Consider the following 18,153-nt stretch of genomic DNA (forward strand, 5'->3'; position numbering starts at 1 on the left):
AAATTTAAAATTTTTCCCCCACCCCTTTCTGTGAAGGGTCGTGTTTGATACCATTCGGTAAATTTTTGAAAAATATTGAAAACGTATTTTTTAGTTTTTTGATCTGACGTTCATTTCGCGAAATATTCACTTTTTTGTGAAACTTTGTGACTCCCTTACGCCCCGCTGAAATCGTCAGATTTTTGAAATATACACTCTTTTCCATGTACTTAACTTACCTTATCTTAATCTGACGATTTAGAGTTTTTATAAGGATAGATATTTTTTTCGGACCCCCCTTAACGAACTCCCCTGTATAAAGAGCTTATATATGGTAGAAGTATATTTACAGGGTACAAGGTTTCTCCCCATGTAATAATCTGATGCGCTCGAGTAACTGCAAACATACCCGCTTGGGCTCCCCTACCATAAGATTAAGATTAAGAAAATAAGGGGATTTATACTACTATGTACTTGAATGATTTGGATACTGTTTTTTTGTAGGTACTCGCCATAAGCAAATAATTTATTTAAATTCAGTTCATTACAAAAATAACGAGATATATTTGTAGTAGTTAAAGTTGCTTATCTTTTGTAAACAGAAATAATGAAATAAATTATTTTCACGGCACTAATAAAAGTTATGCAAATAAAATGACTGACACGAGGCCTGATCGCCTGTTCAATTGAAACCCATCTTCGATCCAGAAAAAATGCACGTATCGCATTGTTTTACCAGTCGATGTACACACTACATAAAGAATTCTTGTGTCTGTCGCCCAAAAAATTATTTTAAAACGATTACCTCTTAAAGCTTTGTTAAGCCGCGCAAAGATGTGAAAATTGAATCGTTTATTTCAGAAAGTGCAATGATATACAGGGTGTAACAAAAATACAGGTCATAAATGAAATCACATATTCTGGGACCAAAAATAGTTCGAATGAATCTAACTTACCTTAGTACAAATATGCACATAAAAAAAGTTACAGCCCTTGAAGTTACAAAATGAAAATCGATTTTTTCGAATATATCGAAAACTATTGGAGATCTTTTATTGAAAATGGACAGGTGGCATTCTTATGGCAGGAACATCTTAAAGAAAAATTATAGTAAAATTTGTGCACCCCATTAAAATATTATGGGGATTTTGTTCCCTTAAACCCCCCCAAACTTTTGTGTACGTCTCAATTTAATTATTATTGTGGTACCATTAGTTAAATTCAATATTATTAAAACTTTTTTGCCTCTTAATATTTTTTCGATAAGGTAGTTTTTATCCAGTTGAAGCTTATTTTTCAATATGTTTTCATAAAAATTTTATGGGGGTTTTGTTCTTTTAAACCCCCAAATGTTTGTGTACGTTCCAATTGAAATATTACTGCGGTACCATTAGTTAAACACAGTGTTTTTAAAACTTTTTTGCCTCCTTGTATTTTTTCGAAAAGGCACCTTTTATCGAGATGTGACTTCTTTTTAATATGGTTCAAAATAGCCCTAAAAATGTAAATCATAAATAAATGTTCATATTATTACCAAGTCTCCATAATCGTACTTAACCATATAGTTCATGTGGTGAGACCGCTCCCGTCTGGACAAATTTCTGATTCGGTTTCTTTGTGGATTCCTATTCAAAAATGTCCCCTTTAAACAAATCTGAAGGGTGCCGGGCGGAATTTTTGGGCAGAAATTGTTTAAACGATTTTCTTAAACAAATACAAAAGATTACTTTTTTGCTCCGAAACATATATTTTTGAGTTTTGTGGGTTATTCTGAACAAGAAAGGTATTTTGTAAATTTTCTCAGAAATTAATAGTTTTCGAGTTATAGGCGATTTAAAATCTGAAAAATGCGAAAATACGCATTTTCGAGGCTTAAAAACTAATATTAAAATTAGTATTTTTGAGGTTGCCAGATACTTAAATTGAAGACTAAATATTCAGCTTCAAGATTATGAAGAGTGATCGCGTCTAACTTTAATTTATACCGTTGTTTTTTAATTGTTAAATATGCGTGTTCATCCGATTTAAAAAGCTCCGTTTTAAAAATCTCCTATTTTCCTCCGAAAAATATTTTTTCTAGATTCTTTGGAACATTCTAAACCAAATAAGTTTCTTGACATTTTTCTCAAAAGTTAATAGTTTTAAAGTTATAAGCGATTTAATATCCGAAAATGCGTTTTTTTGTCATTTTTTGGATTTTAAATCGCTTATAACTTAAAAACTATTAACTTTTGAGAAAAATGGCAAGAAATTTATTTTATTTAGAATATTACAAAGAATCTAGAAAAAATATTTTCGGAGGAAAATAGGAGATTTTTGAAATTGAGCGCGCCGCACCGACAAAAAATCGGATAAACATGCATATTTAACAATTAAAAAACAACGGTATAAATTAAAGTTAGACGCGATCACTCTTCAGAATCTTCAAGCTGAATGTTCAGTCTTTAATCTAAGTATCTGGCAACCTCAAAAATACTAATTTAATTAGGAGTTTTTAAGCCTCGAAAATGCGTATTTTCGCATTTTTCAGAATTTAAATCGCCTATAACTCTAAAACTATCAATTTCTGAGAAAAATTACAAGATACCTTTCTTGTTTAGATTGACCCAACAAATCTAGAAATATATGTTCCAGAGCAAGAAAACATGATCTTTCGTATTTGTTTAAAAAAATTGTTTAAAAAATTTCTGCCCAAAAATTCCGCCCGGCACCCTTCAGATTTGTTTAAAGGGGACATTTTTGAATAGGAATCCACAAAGAAACCAAATCAGAAATTTTCTTCAGACGGGAGCGGTCTCACCACATCGACTAATATACAAATATGTGGTGGATTTGACAAATATTCGAAATATCTCGATAAAAACTGATTTTTCGAAAAAGTACTAAGAGGCAAAAAGTTTTAAAAACACCGTTTTTAACTAATGGTACTACAATAATAATTTAATTGGAACGTACAAAAAGTTTGGGGGGGTTTAAAAGAACAAAACCCCCATAAAAATTTTATGGGGTGTCCAAATTTCACTATAAATTTTTCTTAAGATGTTACTGCCATAAGAATGCCACATGTCCATTTTTAATAAAAAATCTCCAATAGCTTTCGATACATTCGAAAAAATCGATTTTCATTTTGTAACTTAAAAGGGCTGTAACTTTTTTTATGTGCACATTTGTACTAAGGTAAGTTAAGTTCAATCGAATTATTTTTGGTCCCAGAATATGTGTATACTTTGGTCCCTGCTTAAATGTCCGTTGACGGGTTTCTGAAATAAACGATTGAATTAAAAGACGATAAATCGGGACTCTAGAGTGGATGATCCTCCATTCCTTTGGTTGTATATTTTCTTTCACTGCTTTGGCAGTTTCACATGCAGAAAAATGTACCATTTTAGAGCTTTCTGGTCGTTTTAGTCTTATTTCTTGATGGAGCTTGTTCAAAATTACATCATTATACAATTATACAGGTTGGTCGACATACAACATATTTTTTTAAAAATTTTTTTATTAATGGCTATGACATAGCCAATTAGCCAGATTATTTGTTTTTTTTTGTATGGTATTACAATAACAATTTTAAGTTAATATCTAAGCCTACTTATTATCTAAATTTACAGGGTGTTATAATATATTAATGGATACATTTTTCAATTTTGTGTGATATTTTTACAATTTTTAATTTTATTATCTAAGCCTATTTAAAATTTAAATTTACAGGACGTTACATATTCGTAAAGACATTGTAACGTCTGTTTATTTTTTGGAAAAAGAATTTCGTTTAAATTGACAGGTAAAGGACAATTTAGATCAATTAACTTTTCATACATTACTTTAACCCTCCGTTACTCGCGCCAATTTTTTGTGATCGAATACTCGAGCACGTTGTAGAAGACCGGGTCCAAAAATATAGGTCAGCAATATTAAAAAACAAGTTTCAAAATTGTGTACAATTATATTATTTAATGAATACATGATCATATAATTTTCTAGATATGCATTTGTGTCAACATTGTATTACTTTAATCAAAAGTAACTTTGTTCATCATCATCTTCATACGTTTCTGCGTCAGTCGATACTTCCTTAAATAATTTTAATAATCTTTGCTTCTCCTTGTCGTAATGCATATCTAAATATAAATAAACAAATATATAAACATTTAATAATAAGAAAAAGATCTTAAATTGCCTTACTAATTAAAACTATCGATGTCCGATTTAAACACAAAATTTTGTGCACAAATACTCACACCCGGTGTACCGCGCCGTATTGCCTAATAATAAAAGTACAATACTCTTTTTACATTGTACGTGGAGTAGTTCACCCACAGTTGACTGACGACTGAAGAGGTATATGCAGCAACAATTCAAAATCTCCACTGCAATCAGAGTTATAGGAAGTTAGTTAGAGGGCCGGTCTCATACACCGTGTGCGACTAAAAGTGGGTTAATATTTTGTCTGTACTGTCCACACTCCAATATGAGGTGCTGTAGATATCCCATTCCACCACAGGCGCAATATGGGTTATCACTGATACCTATGCTGTGTTTGTATGCTGGGGTTAGTGCGTGATTTGACCTCATTCTGTTTATTGTTTTTATAAATAGCCTATTTGATTCTTGTTTAAACCAACTCTCATTGGGAATTAGTGGTTGGCAATTTCTAAAATTTATTCCCGTTGTACTTTGGTTATATACACGTTACCAATTTTCTTTCTCCGTTATTGAGGAATGCGTAGCGAATAACGTGGCTTTGTAGACAAATCTGTGATACAAAGAGGTATCTTTTGTCTTTCATAGTCTTTTATCAAGACTTTGAATTCACATTGTCACGGCCGCTACGGAAAGGATTTCTTCTGTACACCAGAGAAATCCTTTCGTTTATTTCATATAGATGTCGTACCTAGTGTACTGAAGTCTGGTATTTTATTATTACCAGGAAGGCCCCATGCATTTTATTCCTCTTCGACCACTTCACCTAGGTGTTCCTGACGAGCGGTTGACATAACCTGCGAAACACGTCGTGTAGAATACCGGTGGTGGTCGAAGTGTAATAAAATGCAATCGCCGTTCCTTCATATATATATATATATATATATATATATATATATATATATATATATATATATATATATATATATATATAACAAATGAAATAGAGAATGCGGAAAAATCCCCTTACGAACAATTCACACATCCACTACTTCGGGCTGGGAAAAATTTTTTGAATAGAATCGAAGATCCAAACACCAGCTCTTAGAAATGTGTTTCGCCCTCTTCAACCTCTATGGGCTCATCGGTGAAGATGAGAGGTTGAATATCTTCAGACACATTCCAATCAAAAAACAACATTCGAGACCTAGACATAGCAGGAACGTAAATCTACGCCCAACCTGACAATGCCATTCTCAAGTTTTAATTCCCTAATTACTTTAGAGTAAGTAAGATAATGTTTATGAAAAAACAAAAGATGTAGATCTTTGAAACATATATATATATTTATCTTACTTACTCTAAAGTAATTAGGGAATTAAAACTTGAGAATGGCATTGTCAGGTTGGGCGTAGATTTACGTTCCTGCTATGTCTAGGTCTCGAATGTTGTTTTTTGATTGGAATGTGTCTGAAGATATTCAACCTCTCATCTTCACCGATGAGCCCATAGAGGTTGAAGAGGGCGAAACACATTTCTAAGAGCTGGTGTTTGGATCTTCGATTCTATTCAAAAAATTTTTCCCAGCCCGAAGTAGTGGATGTGTGAATTGTTCGTAAGGGGATTTTTCCGCATTCTCTATTTCATTTGTTTGTTTTCGTACGAGTGGTCGTCCAAACCAGTACCTGTGGATCTTTTGATCACTGAGTGTGTTTCAAAGATCTACATCTTTTGTTTTTTCATATATATATATATATATATATATATATATATATATATATATATATATATATATATATATATATATATATATATATATATATATATATATATATATATATATATATATATATATATATATATATATATATATATATATATATATAATACAACATATTAAAACGTTAAAAAATATTATAGATAAGCGATACAGGGATAAGCCTATGATCTGGGGGTGAAGGGTCTCGGACCAACGCATTGGTCCGAGATTTGCGCCTACGCTCTTAATAGAGCAGAAAATTATAAATAGAAAAATTAGACGTTTTTCACAAGAGAAAAAATTACGAATTTTTTAGATGATGAGATCAAACTAATGAAACAAGCATCATAACAAACCACGGAAAACCCAGTGAAATATTACGCTATAAAGTGACCCAAACTGATTGGTAATAATATTTAATTATTAGAAAAAAATTAAAATATTTATTAATTATAAATTACATAAAAGCAAATAAACATAATTTCAAAAGTTATGCTTATGCATCACCTAAAATTATGCTCATTTTCATAGATTTTTTTCATGAACAGATCAACGGATTCCGCAATTTTTTTTTATTATGTCAGATTTTTCTTTGATAGGTATTTACACACCTGAGCAAAGGTTTACTAAACTTCTTATTTGTACTTATTCCGGGTGGAAGAAAATAATTGTTTTTCGTTTGTTAAGTTTGAGACACCCTGTAGGGAGGGCAAGAGTGATTAAACATCGAAATCGTATTGTAGTCCTATGTTTTGTGAACATTTTTTTATGTCCCTGGTATCTTTAGAAACAAAGAGAATATACGGTTTTAAGCTCGATTTCATAATAAGTTAAAGTGAACTTTAAATTTTAAGTTGGTACCTTTATCAATGGAATTGTAATACACATTGAAGTGAACTTTATTTAATGTTCACTTTAGTTTGATTATGAAACCGGGCGTTATTCTTTAACATCTGCTTCAACTGAAATGAAAGTGAAACGAAAGTTTGAGAGTAAGAAAAGAAAAGTGTACAAAGGTGGATGGATATACATCGAAATTATGTTGTAGTCTAATATTTTGTGAACATTTTATTTTTTCATTTTTTCTGATATTTTTAAAATAGAAAGAATCTAGATTGTTTTACTCTTTAGTATGTTTTTTAACTGAGGATATGCGATACGTGAGGAGGAAATACCATACCAATAAGATGAAATTCTTTCCTATATATAGTGCGAAAGGAGCAAAGTGTTCAAAGAAAGAAAATCTGTACAATGTACCTTTCATTATTTAAAGAGCCTCCAAGTAGACACCAAAATCGTACTTACTCTCAAGGAAATTCCACCCCAAAATATCACAGAGCCTCCATTAAAGAACCTCGTGTCTCGTTATGTTGCGCTGTACATACCTCTCACTTAATCGACAAATAACACTGAAAGTATCGACCAGAATTTTTAACGCTATGTGCCTTTCTGTTTATAGAGTTTTGTTAACTGTCTTTTTATTGTCAATTTAGTTTTGTTTCTGTTAAAACACGTCATGCTAAAGAATAAAACCGTCTATTTTTTTTGTTTCTAAAGATACAGGGACATCAAAAACAAAATTCTTACGAAACATAAGAGTACAATAAGATTTCGATGTATAGCCACACTCATACCCTGTCTTCTCTACAGGGTGTCTCAAATTTAACATAATAAAATCATTTCTTTTCTTTAACCCGGTATAAGTTCAAAAAAGAAGTTTGAGTAAACCTTTTCCAAACGGTGTAAATATGAAAAAAAAAATCTAAAATAATAAATAAAATTAGCGAAAACCGTTAATCTGTTCACGAAAAAATTAACTATTAGACAAGGCGAAAACGGCGGGTTCGTTAGAAAAATATTCTATGAGATTTTTTTGCATAATCACATTCGTGAGACATTCCAGAATAAGGTTCAAGAAGTCGCCCACGTGAAAAGTGGTCCAATTTTCTTTTAACCTTTCCGTGGCCGTGCGGGGCATCTTAGGTACCCCAGATGCGATTTTGTCTTTATAACTTTTCAAAATATTTTTATTTTTTTTCTCCCTTCAGGTAATCTTAGATAATATATTACTAAATCGTTTTTTTATAAAAATTATCAAATATAATTTAAATTTTATACTAAAATTGAAATTAACTCCTCGGGGCACACAGTGCCAGAAACCCCTGCCAGAGACATTCAACAATATACAAGTCGAAGATGCAGCTTTTGTGCCAGGTCACGTGATAGAAAGACTAAAATATCATGTAGTACATGAAGAAAACCCATTTGCACCATACATCGAGAAGAAAGTAAAACATTTTTATGCCCTGACTTTAAAAATGATGAATTAGATCAAATTGTAATTACAGGTAAAAATAAAAAAAAACGTAAATCTTTTTAATAATAAAAACAAATTATTTCAGTTACTAGTGCTTTATTATATAACTTTCCAAAAATAATGTAAAATTTAAATGAAATATTAAAGTATTTTAGTGGGGTACCATAGTTGCCCCGCACGGCCTGCAGCGAAGTTTTTATAGCACGGTCCCGGAAAGGTTAACAATGTTTTTTTAATCAAAGTGCAAAAATCAATATTTTTGGGCTGTACAAATTTCTGTTACGTTTTTTGGACCGTTCTGGACAAAAAGGTCTGTTGTAATTTTTCTCTAAAGTTGATCGTTTTCGAGTTATAAACAATTTAAAATTGAAAAAAAAAAACGAAAAATGACGATTTTCAAGGCTTAATAAACTGGTTAAAAGTTATTATTATGAAAGTCACAAAGTGACTAAATCAAAGTATAAAGCCCCCCCTACAAGATTCTGAAGAAATTTTTGTCATAATTTTATGACTAAGCTGTTATTTTTAAGTAAAAATAATGGGCGCCAGCACGTATTAGGGGGCCGTCTATGGTGAGTGCGAGAGAGATGCCATTCCGGCAGTCCAATGGGGCATCTTACTCGCACTCACATTTACAGATGCGTCGTTACGCTCTTACGGCTTATTGTTAATAATTAAAAATAACAGCTTAGTAATAAATTAATGACACAAATTTATTCAGGATCATGTAGGGGGGGCTTTAAACTTTGATTTAGTCACTTTCTGACTTTTTAATCCGGTCAACTTAGACATCAAAATAGTTGGCAAATAACAAAAATTGCCGGAGAGCCAAATTTTGGTGGGGAACTAGAGTTTACCATAACAAATAAAGTTTTAAAAGTCCCCATCGATCCCATGTGTGCAACAAAAGTTATTCGGGATCAAAGATCAAAATTTGAGATTTTTTGGATTTTTCTCGAAAACGGTAAGTTTTATCAAAAAAAAAACATCAAACCAAAGTTGTAGATCTTAACATTCTCTACAAAAATAGTCCTTACAATTTTTTTCTTGAGAGTTACCATTCCTGAGATATCGCGATTTTAAAACTTACTTTATACATTATATGCACATATAAGCCAGGTATGTGCATTACTTAAGACAAGTATAAATGCCTATTTGTGTCTCTTTTATATATTATATTATACTATTCTGAAAATATTTCTTTAAAAGATAATCAGTCCCAAACTGAATTTCCTCTATCCACGTGGCCTTAAAAATCATTTGGCTATACCATTGTTTAAAAAAGAACAGATTGTCTATTGTAAACAACGGCTACAGTATTGTCCGTAGGTCCTGTTCATATTATCTGTTTCTTTTAGTGCTAAAGGTTCAGTTCAAGTGAATATAAGTGCTTATTACAAGCGTCTATCATTAAGCAGACATTACGGGCTTACAGTGACAGTGGTATTTGACGGCTACAGTGACTCGACAAAGAATATTAAAGCTGCAGAACAACGTCGTCGAACTACAAAAACATCATCGGGTTCCGAGATTATCTTTGATGAAAATATAACAGTTCAAGCGAAGCAACAACAATTTTTCGCTAACATTAATAATAAATCTCGTTTCATTTCCATGTTAACTGACAAATTAACAGCTGCGAATATTGAAGTGAAACAAGCTAAAAATGACGCAGATGTCCTTATAAATGATACAGCAATTGAAAAATATAAGGCAACAAACACAACAATTGTAGTTGGTGAAGATGTTGATTTGTTAGTACTGCTTACTGCAAGGGCTCCAGTAGATGAAGATATTTATTTTCTGAAACATGGAAGGGCTCAACAGCGAACAGAGATATATTCTTCGAAAAGTGTATCGGCTTATCCCAAATGCCAAAAGTACATTTTATTTTTACATGCGATAACCGGCTGCGACACTACGTCAGCAATGTACAGAAGGGGCAAAACGTCAGTACTTAAATTATTCGAAAAAAAAAAGATTTGACTGACTGCTGTACTTAAAGTTTTTACAGAACTTGATTCCACACCGAAACAATAATTACGGAAGGAATTCGCTTTGTTCTTGCAGATTATGGAGCTCCAAAAAAATTAGTTGTCTTGATAAATACCGATACTTAACTTTTGTAAAAAATACGCGAAACAAGAAACAAGTACAACTATCCTGTCTTCCTCCAACATCAGCAGCTGCTTTTCAACATTTGTATCGAGTATATTATCAAGTTCAAACATGGCTAGGCAATGAACTGAATCCAGAAGACTGGGGTTGGAAATTAATAGATAATACTCTGGAACCGATTAAAACTTACTCCCACCTGCTCCAGAAAAACTCCTTAACACTATTTTTTGCAATTGCAAAAAAGGTTGTAATGCCAAATGTGGATGTAAAAAAGTCGGGTTGCTGTGTTCTCTAGCGTGTACCAACTGCCAAGGTCAGTATTGCTCAAATGTCCAGTTTAGTACAACAGAGGAAGACTCCTGTGATTTTAATGAAGAGACCAATGACTCAGTCATATTTGAACAATTTTTGAACATCCAGCAAGAGGAAGAGAAAGAAGATGAAATCAAAGAAGACTTAACTCTTGAAGTAGACTTTCAAGAATATGAATCTGACTAAAATATCTAAAGAAATCAAAACAATAGTTAACCTAATAATCAATAGCAATATCAATAATCAATATCAATAATAAGGTAATATCTAGAATTTAGAACTTGACCGGTATTGTTTCCTTAAATTATCCTAAAATTATCAAAATAGTTAGTGGAGTAGGTCTACAGGGGAAACCAAGGTAAAAAAAAAACGCGCCGAGTACACTACCTCACAGGTGCAGGTGGTGTGGAAACGTGTGCGTGCATATATCATTTATAATGTGATCTTAGAATCGCGATATCTCAGGAATGGCAACTCTTAGGAAAAAAATAGTAAAGACAATTTTTGTAGAGAATTTTAAGATCTACAACTTTGGTTTAAGGTTCTTTTTTGATAAAACTTACCGTTTTCGAAAAAAATCCAAAAAATTTCAAATTTTGACTTTTGACCCCGAATAACTTTTGTTGCACACATGGGATCGATGGGGACTTTTAATACTTTATTTGTTATACACTGACCGGCACAAAATTCCGCCACTCAAAATTTTTGATGAAGTTTGACAATTTATAACTTTATTATTTGTGCTCCGATTTTCAAGATTCGTGCAAAAGTTTGTAGGTCCATGTAATGATATTGTTTGGTATTATTCCGATAATAAAAAATTTTGCTTAGATGACATTATACGGGGGTGAATGGAAGCGTTGTGTTTTCTCCTTACTTAAAAAAATTCTGTGGAAAAATTGAATAGGTGATTTTGTTTCAAAGTCGTGTCATATTATCCCGGAGGTATCAGTAATATTTTGTTTTTTGAATTATTCGAATATCTCTTTTCTTGTAAGAGCTGTACCATTTTTTGTAAATAAAAACACTGACTCAAAAAATAGAGGTTGGATTGATAAGATTAGAATAGCCCGCATGCAGCCCAGATCTCAATCCTATTGAGCATTTATGGGATGAATTATAAAAAGCTATTCGGCGTCATCCTAGACCTTCTGAAAATTTGGTACAGATATGACCCTGGTAGAGGAATATCGGGCTATTCCCCAGGCAAGGTTAATATCTTTATTCGATGCCAAACAGATTGCGAGCAGTCGCTGCTGCAAGACTTATACATACCCGCTCTTGATTTTTTTTGTTTTGTTGTTAATTTTGTTTTGTTTTGTCAATTATAGTGCGTTAGATAATTTTAATTAAAAAAACCTTTAAAACAGTGTTTTTATTCACAGCTCTTACAAAAAAGGAGATATTCGGATAATTCAAAAAACAAACCCTTAGTGATACCTCTAGGAAAATACAAAAGGAGTATGAGACAAAATCAGCCCTCCAATTTTTCCACAGAATTTTTTAAAATTATGAAAAAATACAGCGCTTCCATTCATCCCCATATAATGCCATCTAAGCAAAAAAATTTTTGTTACCGGAATAATAACAAACGACATCAATACATGTATGTACCTACAAATTGATGCAAGAATCTTGAAAGTCGGAGTACAAATAATAAAGTTATAAATTGTCAAACTTATCAAAAATTTTGGGTGGCAGAATTTTGTGCCGGTGAGTGTAGTATACCCTAGCTCTCCACCAAAATTTGGCTCTCCGGCAATTTTTGTTAATTTCAAATGTCTATATAGACCGGGTTATTTATAATAATTATTAAGTCTTAAAAATGGCCATTTTCGCGTTTTTCAAATTTTAAATTGTTTATAACTCGAAAAGCATCAACTTCAGAAAAAAATTAGAAGAGATCTTTTTTGTCCAGAATGGTCTAAAAAACCTAAAAAAAAAGTCCAGACCAATAATAATAATTTTTGCAATTTGATTAAAAAAAATTGTTAAAAAAAATTTGGACTACTTTTCTCGTGGGCGACTTCTTGAACCTTATTCTGGGGTGTATTACAAATGTGATTATGCAAAAAAATCTCATGGGAATATTTTTTCCAACGAACCCGCCGTTTTCGCCTTGTCTATATGAAAATGAGCATAATTTTAAAGTGATATGCATAACTTTTGAAACTATGTGTATTAAACACGTAAGTATGGCTTGAAGTATAAGTAGGTACTGCCAACAATATTATTGAAATGTCTTTATAAATTATAAATTATTGCACCTTAAATTTATTGCGGATAAAATAAATCCTGGTCTTGTATGGAAATTAATCAAAACCACAGAATAAAAATCAAAAACAGTTGCAATAAAATTAATAAAAATATAGCAGGAGAAGGAAAACGATCCATTATGTAAATATTATCATTATATAAAAATACACACGTGTAAAATACACACGTAATAAAACATAAAACAAGTATGCAATAATAGGGCTGGATCCCGCGTACCAAAAAAAGTTTATTAATGGCAAGCTGAAAATTTTTTAATAACTTCAGGGTGCCTAGTCGGACAAACTTTGATGTACGGGAACACTGGAACAGGGGAAGCTTTAATTGTTAAACAGGTTAAAAATTTGGAACGTCAGACTACGGAGACGTCCCATGTATTTTGTCAAACAGAACTTCCAATTGATGTGTTACCCTTTCATTACACTCTCATGCAAAAATCAGACTGCTATCTATCAATAATATATTTCCTGTCATTTGATATGTTCTACGTGTCGGACCTATTAAAATACCCAACATATATTATGTCGGACAAACATTTTTTCATATATTATATAAAGTTTGCTATTGAATAAACTTAAAATCAACCTGCTAGTTTTTACAAGCACAAAGTTGTCAGTATGACACGTTCCACAAATAAAATCACGTTCCCCAATTAAAAATTCCCCTGTTCTAATGTTCCCATACACCAAAGTTTATCCGACTAGACACCGTTAAGTTGTTAACAAATTTTTAGCTTACTATTTTTTGGTACAAATACTTTTTTGGTACGCGGGATCCAGGCCCATAATGAACTTTTCCTATTCTCATACTTTAATAATATACCAGTCAATTAAGATTTCAATACCTGTACCATTATGATACAGATTTTAATTACGATACAGATTTTTAACAAATAGAATCACGAGATGACGTTCTGTCTGGAATGTGGCTCATGCGCAATGGTCAATGTCAAGAATATTGAAAATTTAACCTCAAATTCATTTTAATAATTATTGTAATAGTTAAAATAGCAAATACAGTGCTAGGAAGAAAATATGTAGAGAAAAGGAATGACTGGTTCGACAATGAGTGCGAATAAATATTAAAGAGGAAAAAATTAGCAAGGCTCAAATGGTTAAGAACGGGAGTCACAGATGACTACAGAATATACAAAAAAATTAGAGGAGATACAACATAACTAATAAAACACAAAAAGGTGAGGTGGATTGAAGAGACCATGAGTGCATTGGAAAAAGTCACAAAAAACTACGGCATGCTGTATAAATATATTAACAAGCAACATAAAAAAGTAAATATGGCAACAATAGAAAAGAAAGAGTGTCGAAATTATTTCAAAAATCTCTTAACGTAAGAAAACATACAAGCAAATGAAACAAAAGAAGATGAAGCTTTGGAAATAACAGAAGAAGAACGGCTTGAACAAAATATACCAAAGACAGAGAATTTAACGAAGTGATAAGCCAACTAAAACAAAATAAAGCAGGGGGAACAGACTGTTTAGTTAATGAGTTGATTAAACATGGAGGGACAGCCATACAGCAAAGATTGTATAACCTGATTAAACAGATTTGGATAAAGTAATCAATGCCTAAAGAATGGGGAAATTGTTCCGATATTCAAAAAAGGAAATCCAAAAGTTTGTGAAAACTACAGAGGTATTACTCTTCTAAATGTGGTTTATAAGGTCTTGACTGCAATGATAAATAAACGATTGATGAAGCATACAGATATAAAAATAGGGGATTGTCAAAATGGTTTTAGGAAAGGAAGATCTACCGTAGGTGCTACACATATAGTGACTCAGATACTCGAGAAATTCTATGAACATGAAATGTGGCTGCATATCCTTTTTATTGACTTCAAGCAAGCATTTGACAGTATTAAGAGGCCAGAAGTAGTAAACGATATGAGGAATATAGAAGTACCTGGAAAGATATATAATAAGTCTCGTGGAAATGACGATGAAAGAATCAAATGCACCCGTATTAACGCAGGAAGGAACAACAGAAGAAATCGAATACAATGCAGGAGTAACACAAGGAGATGGGCTGTCAACTACGTTCTTTAACATAACTTTAGACGCCATAATTAAGACGTGCAAACTCAATGGGACGATCACCAACAATTCAGTCCAGATGGTAGCACATGCTGATGACCTAGCGGTGCTGGCGAGAGACAAAAGTACCTTAGATGACATAATCAGACAAATTGAAAAGGAAACGGTGAAAAGAGGCTTAACAATAAATGAAGAGAAAACTAAATACATAAAAATAAGAAAGAAAAACAAAGATACAGAGGAAAGAAATATAAAAATCGGGAATTATAATTTTGAAATAGTCAGTAAATTTCAATACTTAGGAGTCACAATTAACAACAAAGTGAAAGAAATATAGAAATTACCAACAGAATACCAGCGGGCCATAGATCATATTATAAATAAAAAGTATTTTAAAAAACAAAAAATTCAGCAGAGTTACGAAAATCCGAGTATACAGAACAGCAATTCGAACATTGGTAATATATGGGGCAGAAACCATGAGCCTAATAAAGAAGGAAGAAGAAATATTAAAAATATTGAAAGAACAATGGTAAGAAGAATTTATGGACCAAAGAAAACAGTGCACGGAGTATATGAAAGGCTCTGGAATTTAGAAATAAGAGACATAATAGGAGGCGAGGATAAAGTGAAAGCTATCTATAAAAACCCAGCGACTACGGTGGTATGGACACTTAAGAAGAATGGGAGAAGAAAAAGACGTAAGGAAAGTTACAATGTGGAACCCAAATATAACAAGGGCGAACTAAAGACTAAAAAGTAGGTGGGAAGACCAGGTATTAAAGGACATAAAAAGATTGAAAGTGCCAAGATGGAGACAGAAAATACAGGACCGGTATATATGGAGAAAAATAACAGAGGACGCTAAGAGGAACCCTAGATTAGACTAGTTAACTGGAGAGAAGATATAATGTGGAGTGACTCACTACAATAAATGAGTCAATGAGCTCAATAAGAGTGGCTCCAATTCCGCACGGAGTGTATAGCCTGTATATAATAGTTCAAATATAAATGTACATACAACAAAATAATTATTTTAATCATCATTCTCTTTGCCTTATCCCTATGCGGGGTCGGCTTCCCTAATTGCATTTCTCCACACAATTCTATCTTGGGCCATATCAATGTTAATCCCCTTTACCAACATATCCTGCCTTATCGTCTCCCCCCAGGTCTTCTTTGGTCTTCCTCTCCTACTCCTTCCAGGAATCTGCACTTCAGCTATTCTACGTATTGGGTGGTTAACGTCTCGACGTTGAACATGACCAAACCATCTTAACCTATGCTCTCTCATTTTAGCATCAATTGGTGCCACACCTAGCTTCCCCTAATATACTCATTTCTAATTTTATCCTTCTTTGTCACTCCACTCATCCACCTAAGCATTCTCATTTCCGCCACACGCATTCGCTGTTCCTCTTTCTTTTTCACTGCCCAACATTCAGTTCCGTACATCATAGCTGGTCTTATGGCTGTTTTATAGAATTTTCCCTTCAGCTTCATTGGAATTTTTCTGTCACACAACACACCACTCACTTCTTTCCACTTCATCCATCCAGCCCTAATTCTACTGCATGCATCTCCATCTATTTCTCCATTACTCTGTAATACCGATCCTAGGTACTTAAAACTATTGCTTTTTACAATCATTTCACCATCCAAAGATACCATTTTATTTGTAGTAGCTCCATCTTTAAATGAACATTCCAAATACTCTGTTTTTGTCCTACTAAGTTTTAAACCTTTTTCCTCCATAGCTTGTCTCCACTGTTCCAGTTTGTGTTCTAAGTCTCTTTCACTATTTCCTACTAACACGACATCATCGGCATACATTAAGCACCATGGAATGTTACCCTGTATTTTCGCTGTTATCTGGTCCAAAACGAATGAGAATAAATACGGACTAAGCACAGAACCTTGATGCAATCCTACTTTCACATGAAATTTATCAGTCTGTCCCACACCTGTCCTAACACTAGTCGTTACTCCCTCACACATATCCCTCACAATCTTTACATATTCACCAGGGACTCCTTTCTTATTGAGTGCCCACCACAGAATCTCTCGAGGAACTCTATCATATGCTTTCTCAAGATCAATGAATACCATATGAGCGTTTGTTTCTTTACTCCTGTATTTTTCCATCAACTGCCTTATAATGAAAATTGCATCTGTTGTTGATCTACCCTGTATAAAGCCAAATTGATTCTCGGATATTTCGGTCTCTTCACGTATCCGTCTATCAATTACTCTTTCCCATATTTTCATGGTGTGGCTAAGCAGTTTTATAGCCCTGTAGTTTGTACATTGTTGTATATCTCCCTTGTTTTTGTAAACAGGTACCAGTATAGTGCTTCTCCATTCGTCTGACATTTGTCCAACTACCATAATTCTATTAAATAGACCTGCTAGCCACCTTGTTCCTGTCTCTCCCAATGCTCTCCATACTTCCCCAGGAATATCATCTGGTCCTACCGCTTTTCCTTTCTTTATTTTTTGAAGCGCTTGAGCCACTTCCTCGTTGGTTATTTTGGTGACCATTGCTGCTACTGTCTCCGTTGACTCTACAGGCTGTCTGTCAAATTCTTCATTTAAAATAATTATTTTAATCATATACATAAATACTTAATTTGTTGGTTTTATGAAATAGATAAATTTAAATATTTTTTTTTGTTACAAATGAATCATAGAAAAAATCATGTATACAACTTGCATTTAATTATTATTATGCTGCTCGTATTCTAAACGAAGCCGTCTCGCGGCTCGTTTCGTGTCCGTCATACTCGCATTATAACTATCATCATTGAACGATCGTTGCGTAATATACTATTACTTTATTATTAAGTACAACAAATATATTATCATGATAATTATGCGAATCAAATTCAAACAGCAAGAAAATGTGACATATAAATATTATCTATATTACCGCCATGAATCCATATGTTTATTTTATTCATCAAACGTATTGGATATAATTAAGGTCGGCATTATGCGCTGACCACTGACCAGGCCATTTAGAAAAGTCTACTCTGACAAATCAAAATTTTTCTACAAAATGTTTATCTAGTAATTATTGGTGATAATATTTCAGAATATACTACGTGTACATGAGGACATGACTAACTCTAACGTCGCTATGAATTGCAATCTTTTCGCCAAATTCCTTCTTGACCATTCGACAAAATACAGATT

At 32.8% G+C, this 18,153-nt stretch overlaps 2 protein-coding genes across 2 annotated transcripts in view; both read right to left on the reverse strand.

Moving 5' to 3' along the window:
• The window catches only part of LOC114328093 (proton-coupled amino acid transporter-like protein pathetic), a 275,550-nt gene that overhangs the window by 242,440 nt on the left and 14,957 nt on the right, over nt 1-18,153 (reverse strand). The window lies entirely within an intron of this gene.
• LOC126882654 (uncharacterized) lies at nt 4,055-16,704 on the reverse strand. Its single transcript, XM_050647628.1, has 2 exons — nt 16,364-16,704; nt 4,055-4,100 (listed from the first exon to the last, which is right to left on the reverse strand). The coding sequence occupies exons 1-2, from the start codon at nt 16,627-16,629 to the stop codon at nt 4,055-4,057; spliced, it is 312 nt and encodes a 103-aa protein (XP_050503585.1). The 5' UTR covers nt 16,630-16,704.

The sequence above is a fragment of the Diabrotica virgifera genome, chromosome 3, assembly GCF_917563875.1.
Source record: "Diabrotica virgifera virgifera chromosome 3, PGI_DIABVI_V3a".
In the NCBI taxonomy this organism is placed as follows: domain Eukaryota; kingdom Metazoa; phylum Arthropoda; class Insecta; order Coleoptera; family Chrysomelidae; genus Diabrotica; species Diabrotica virgifera.

Excerpts from the sequence above, each read along its gene's own strand:
- LOC126882654 (XM_050647628.1), bottom strand. The coding sequence starts at position 16,629 with ATGGTATCTTTGGATGGTGAAATGATTGTAAAAAGCAATAGTTTTAAG. Across the intron at positions 4,101-16,363 it reads AAGAAAGAGGAACAGCGAAT|ATATGCATTACGACAAGGAG; the intron begins GCGTGTGGCGGA and ends ATTTATATTTAG.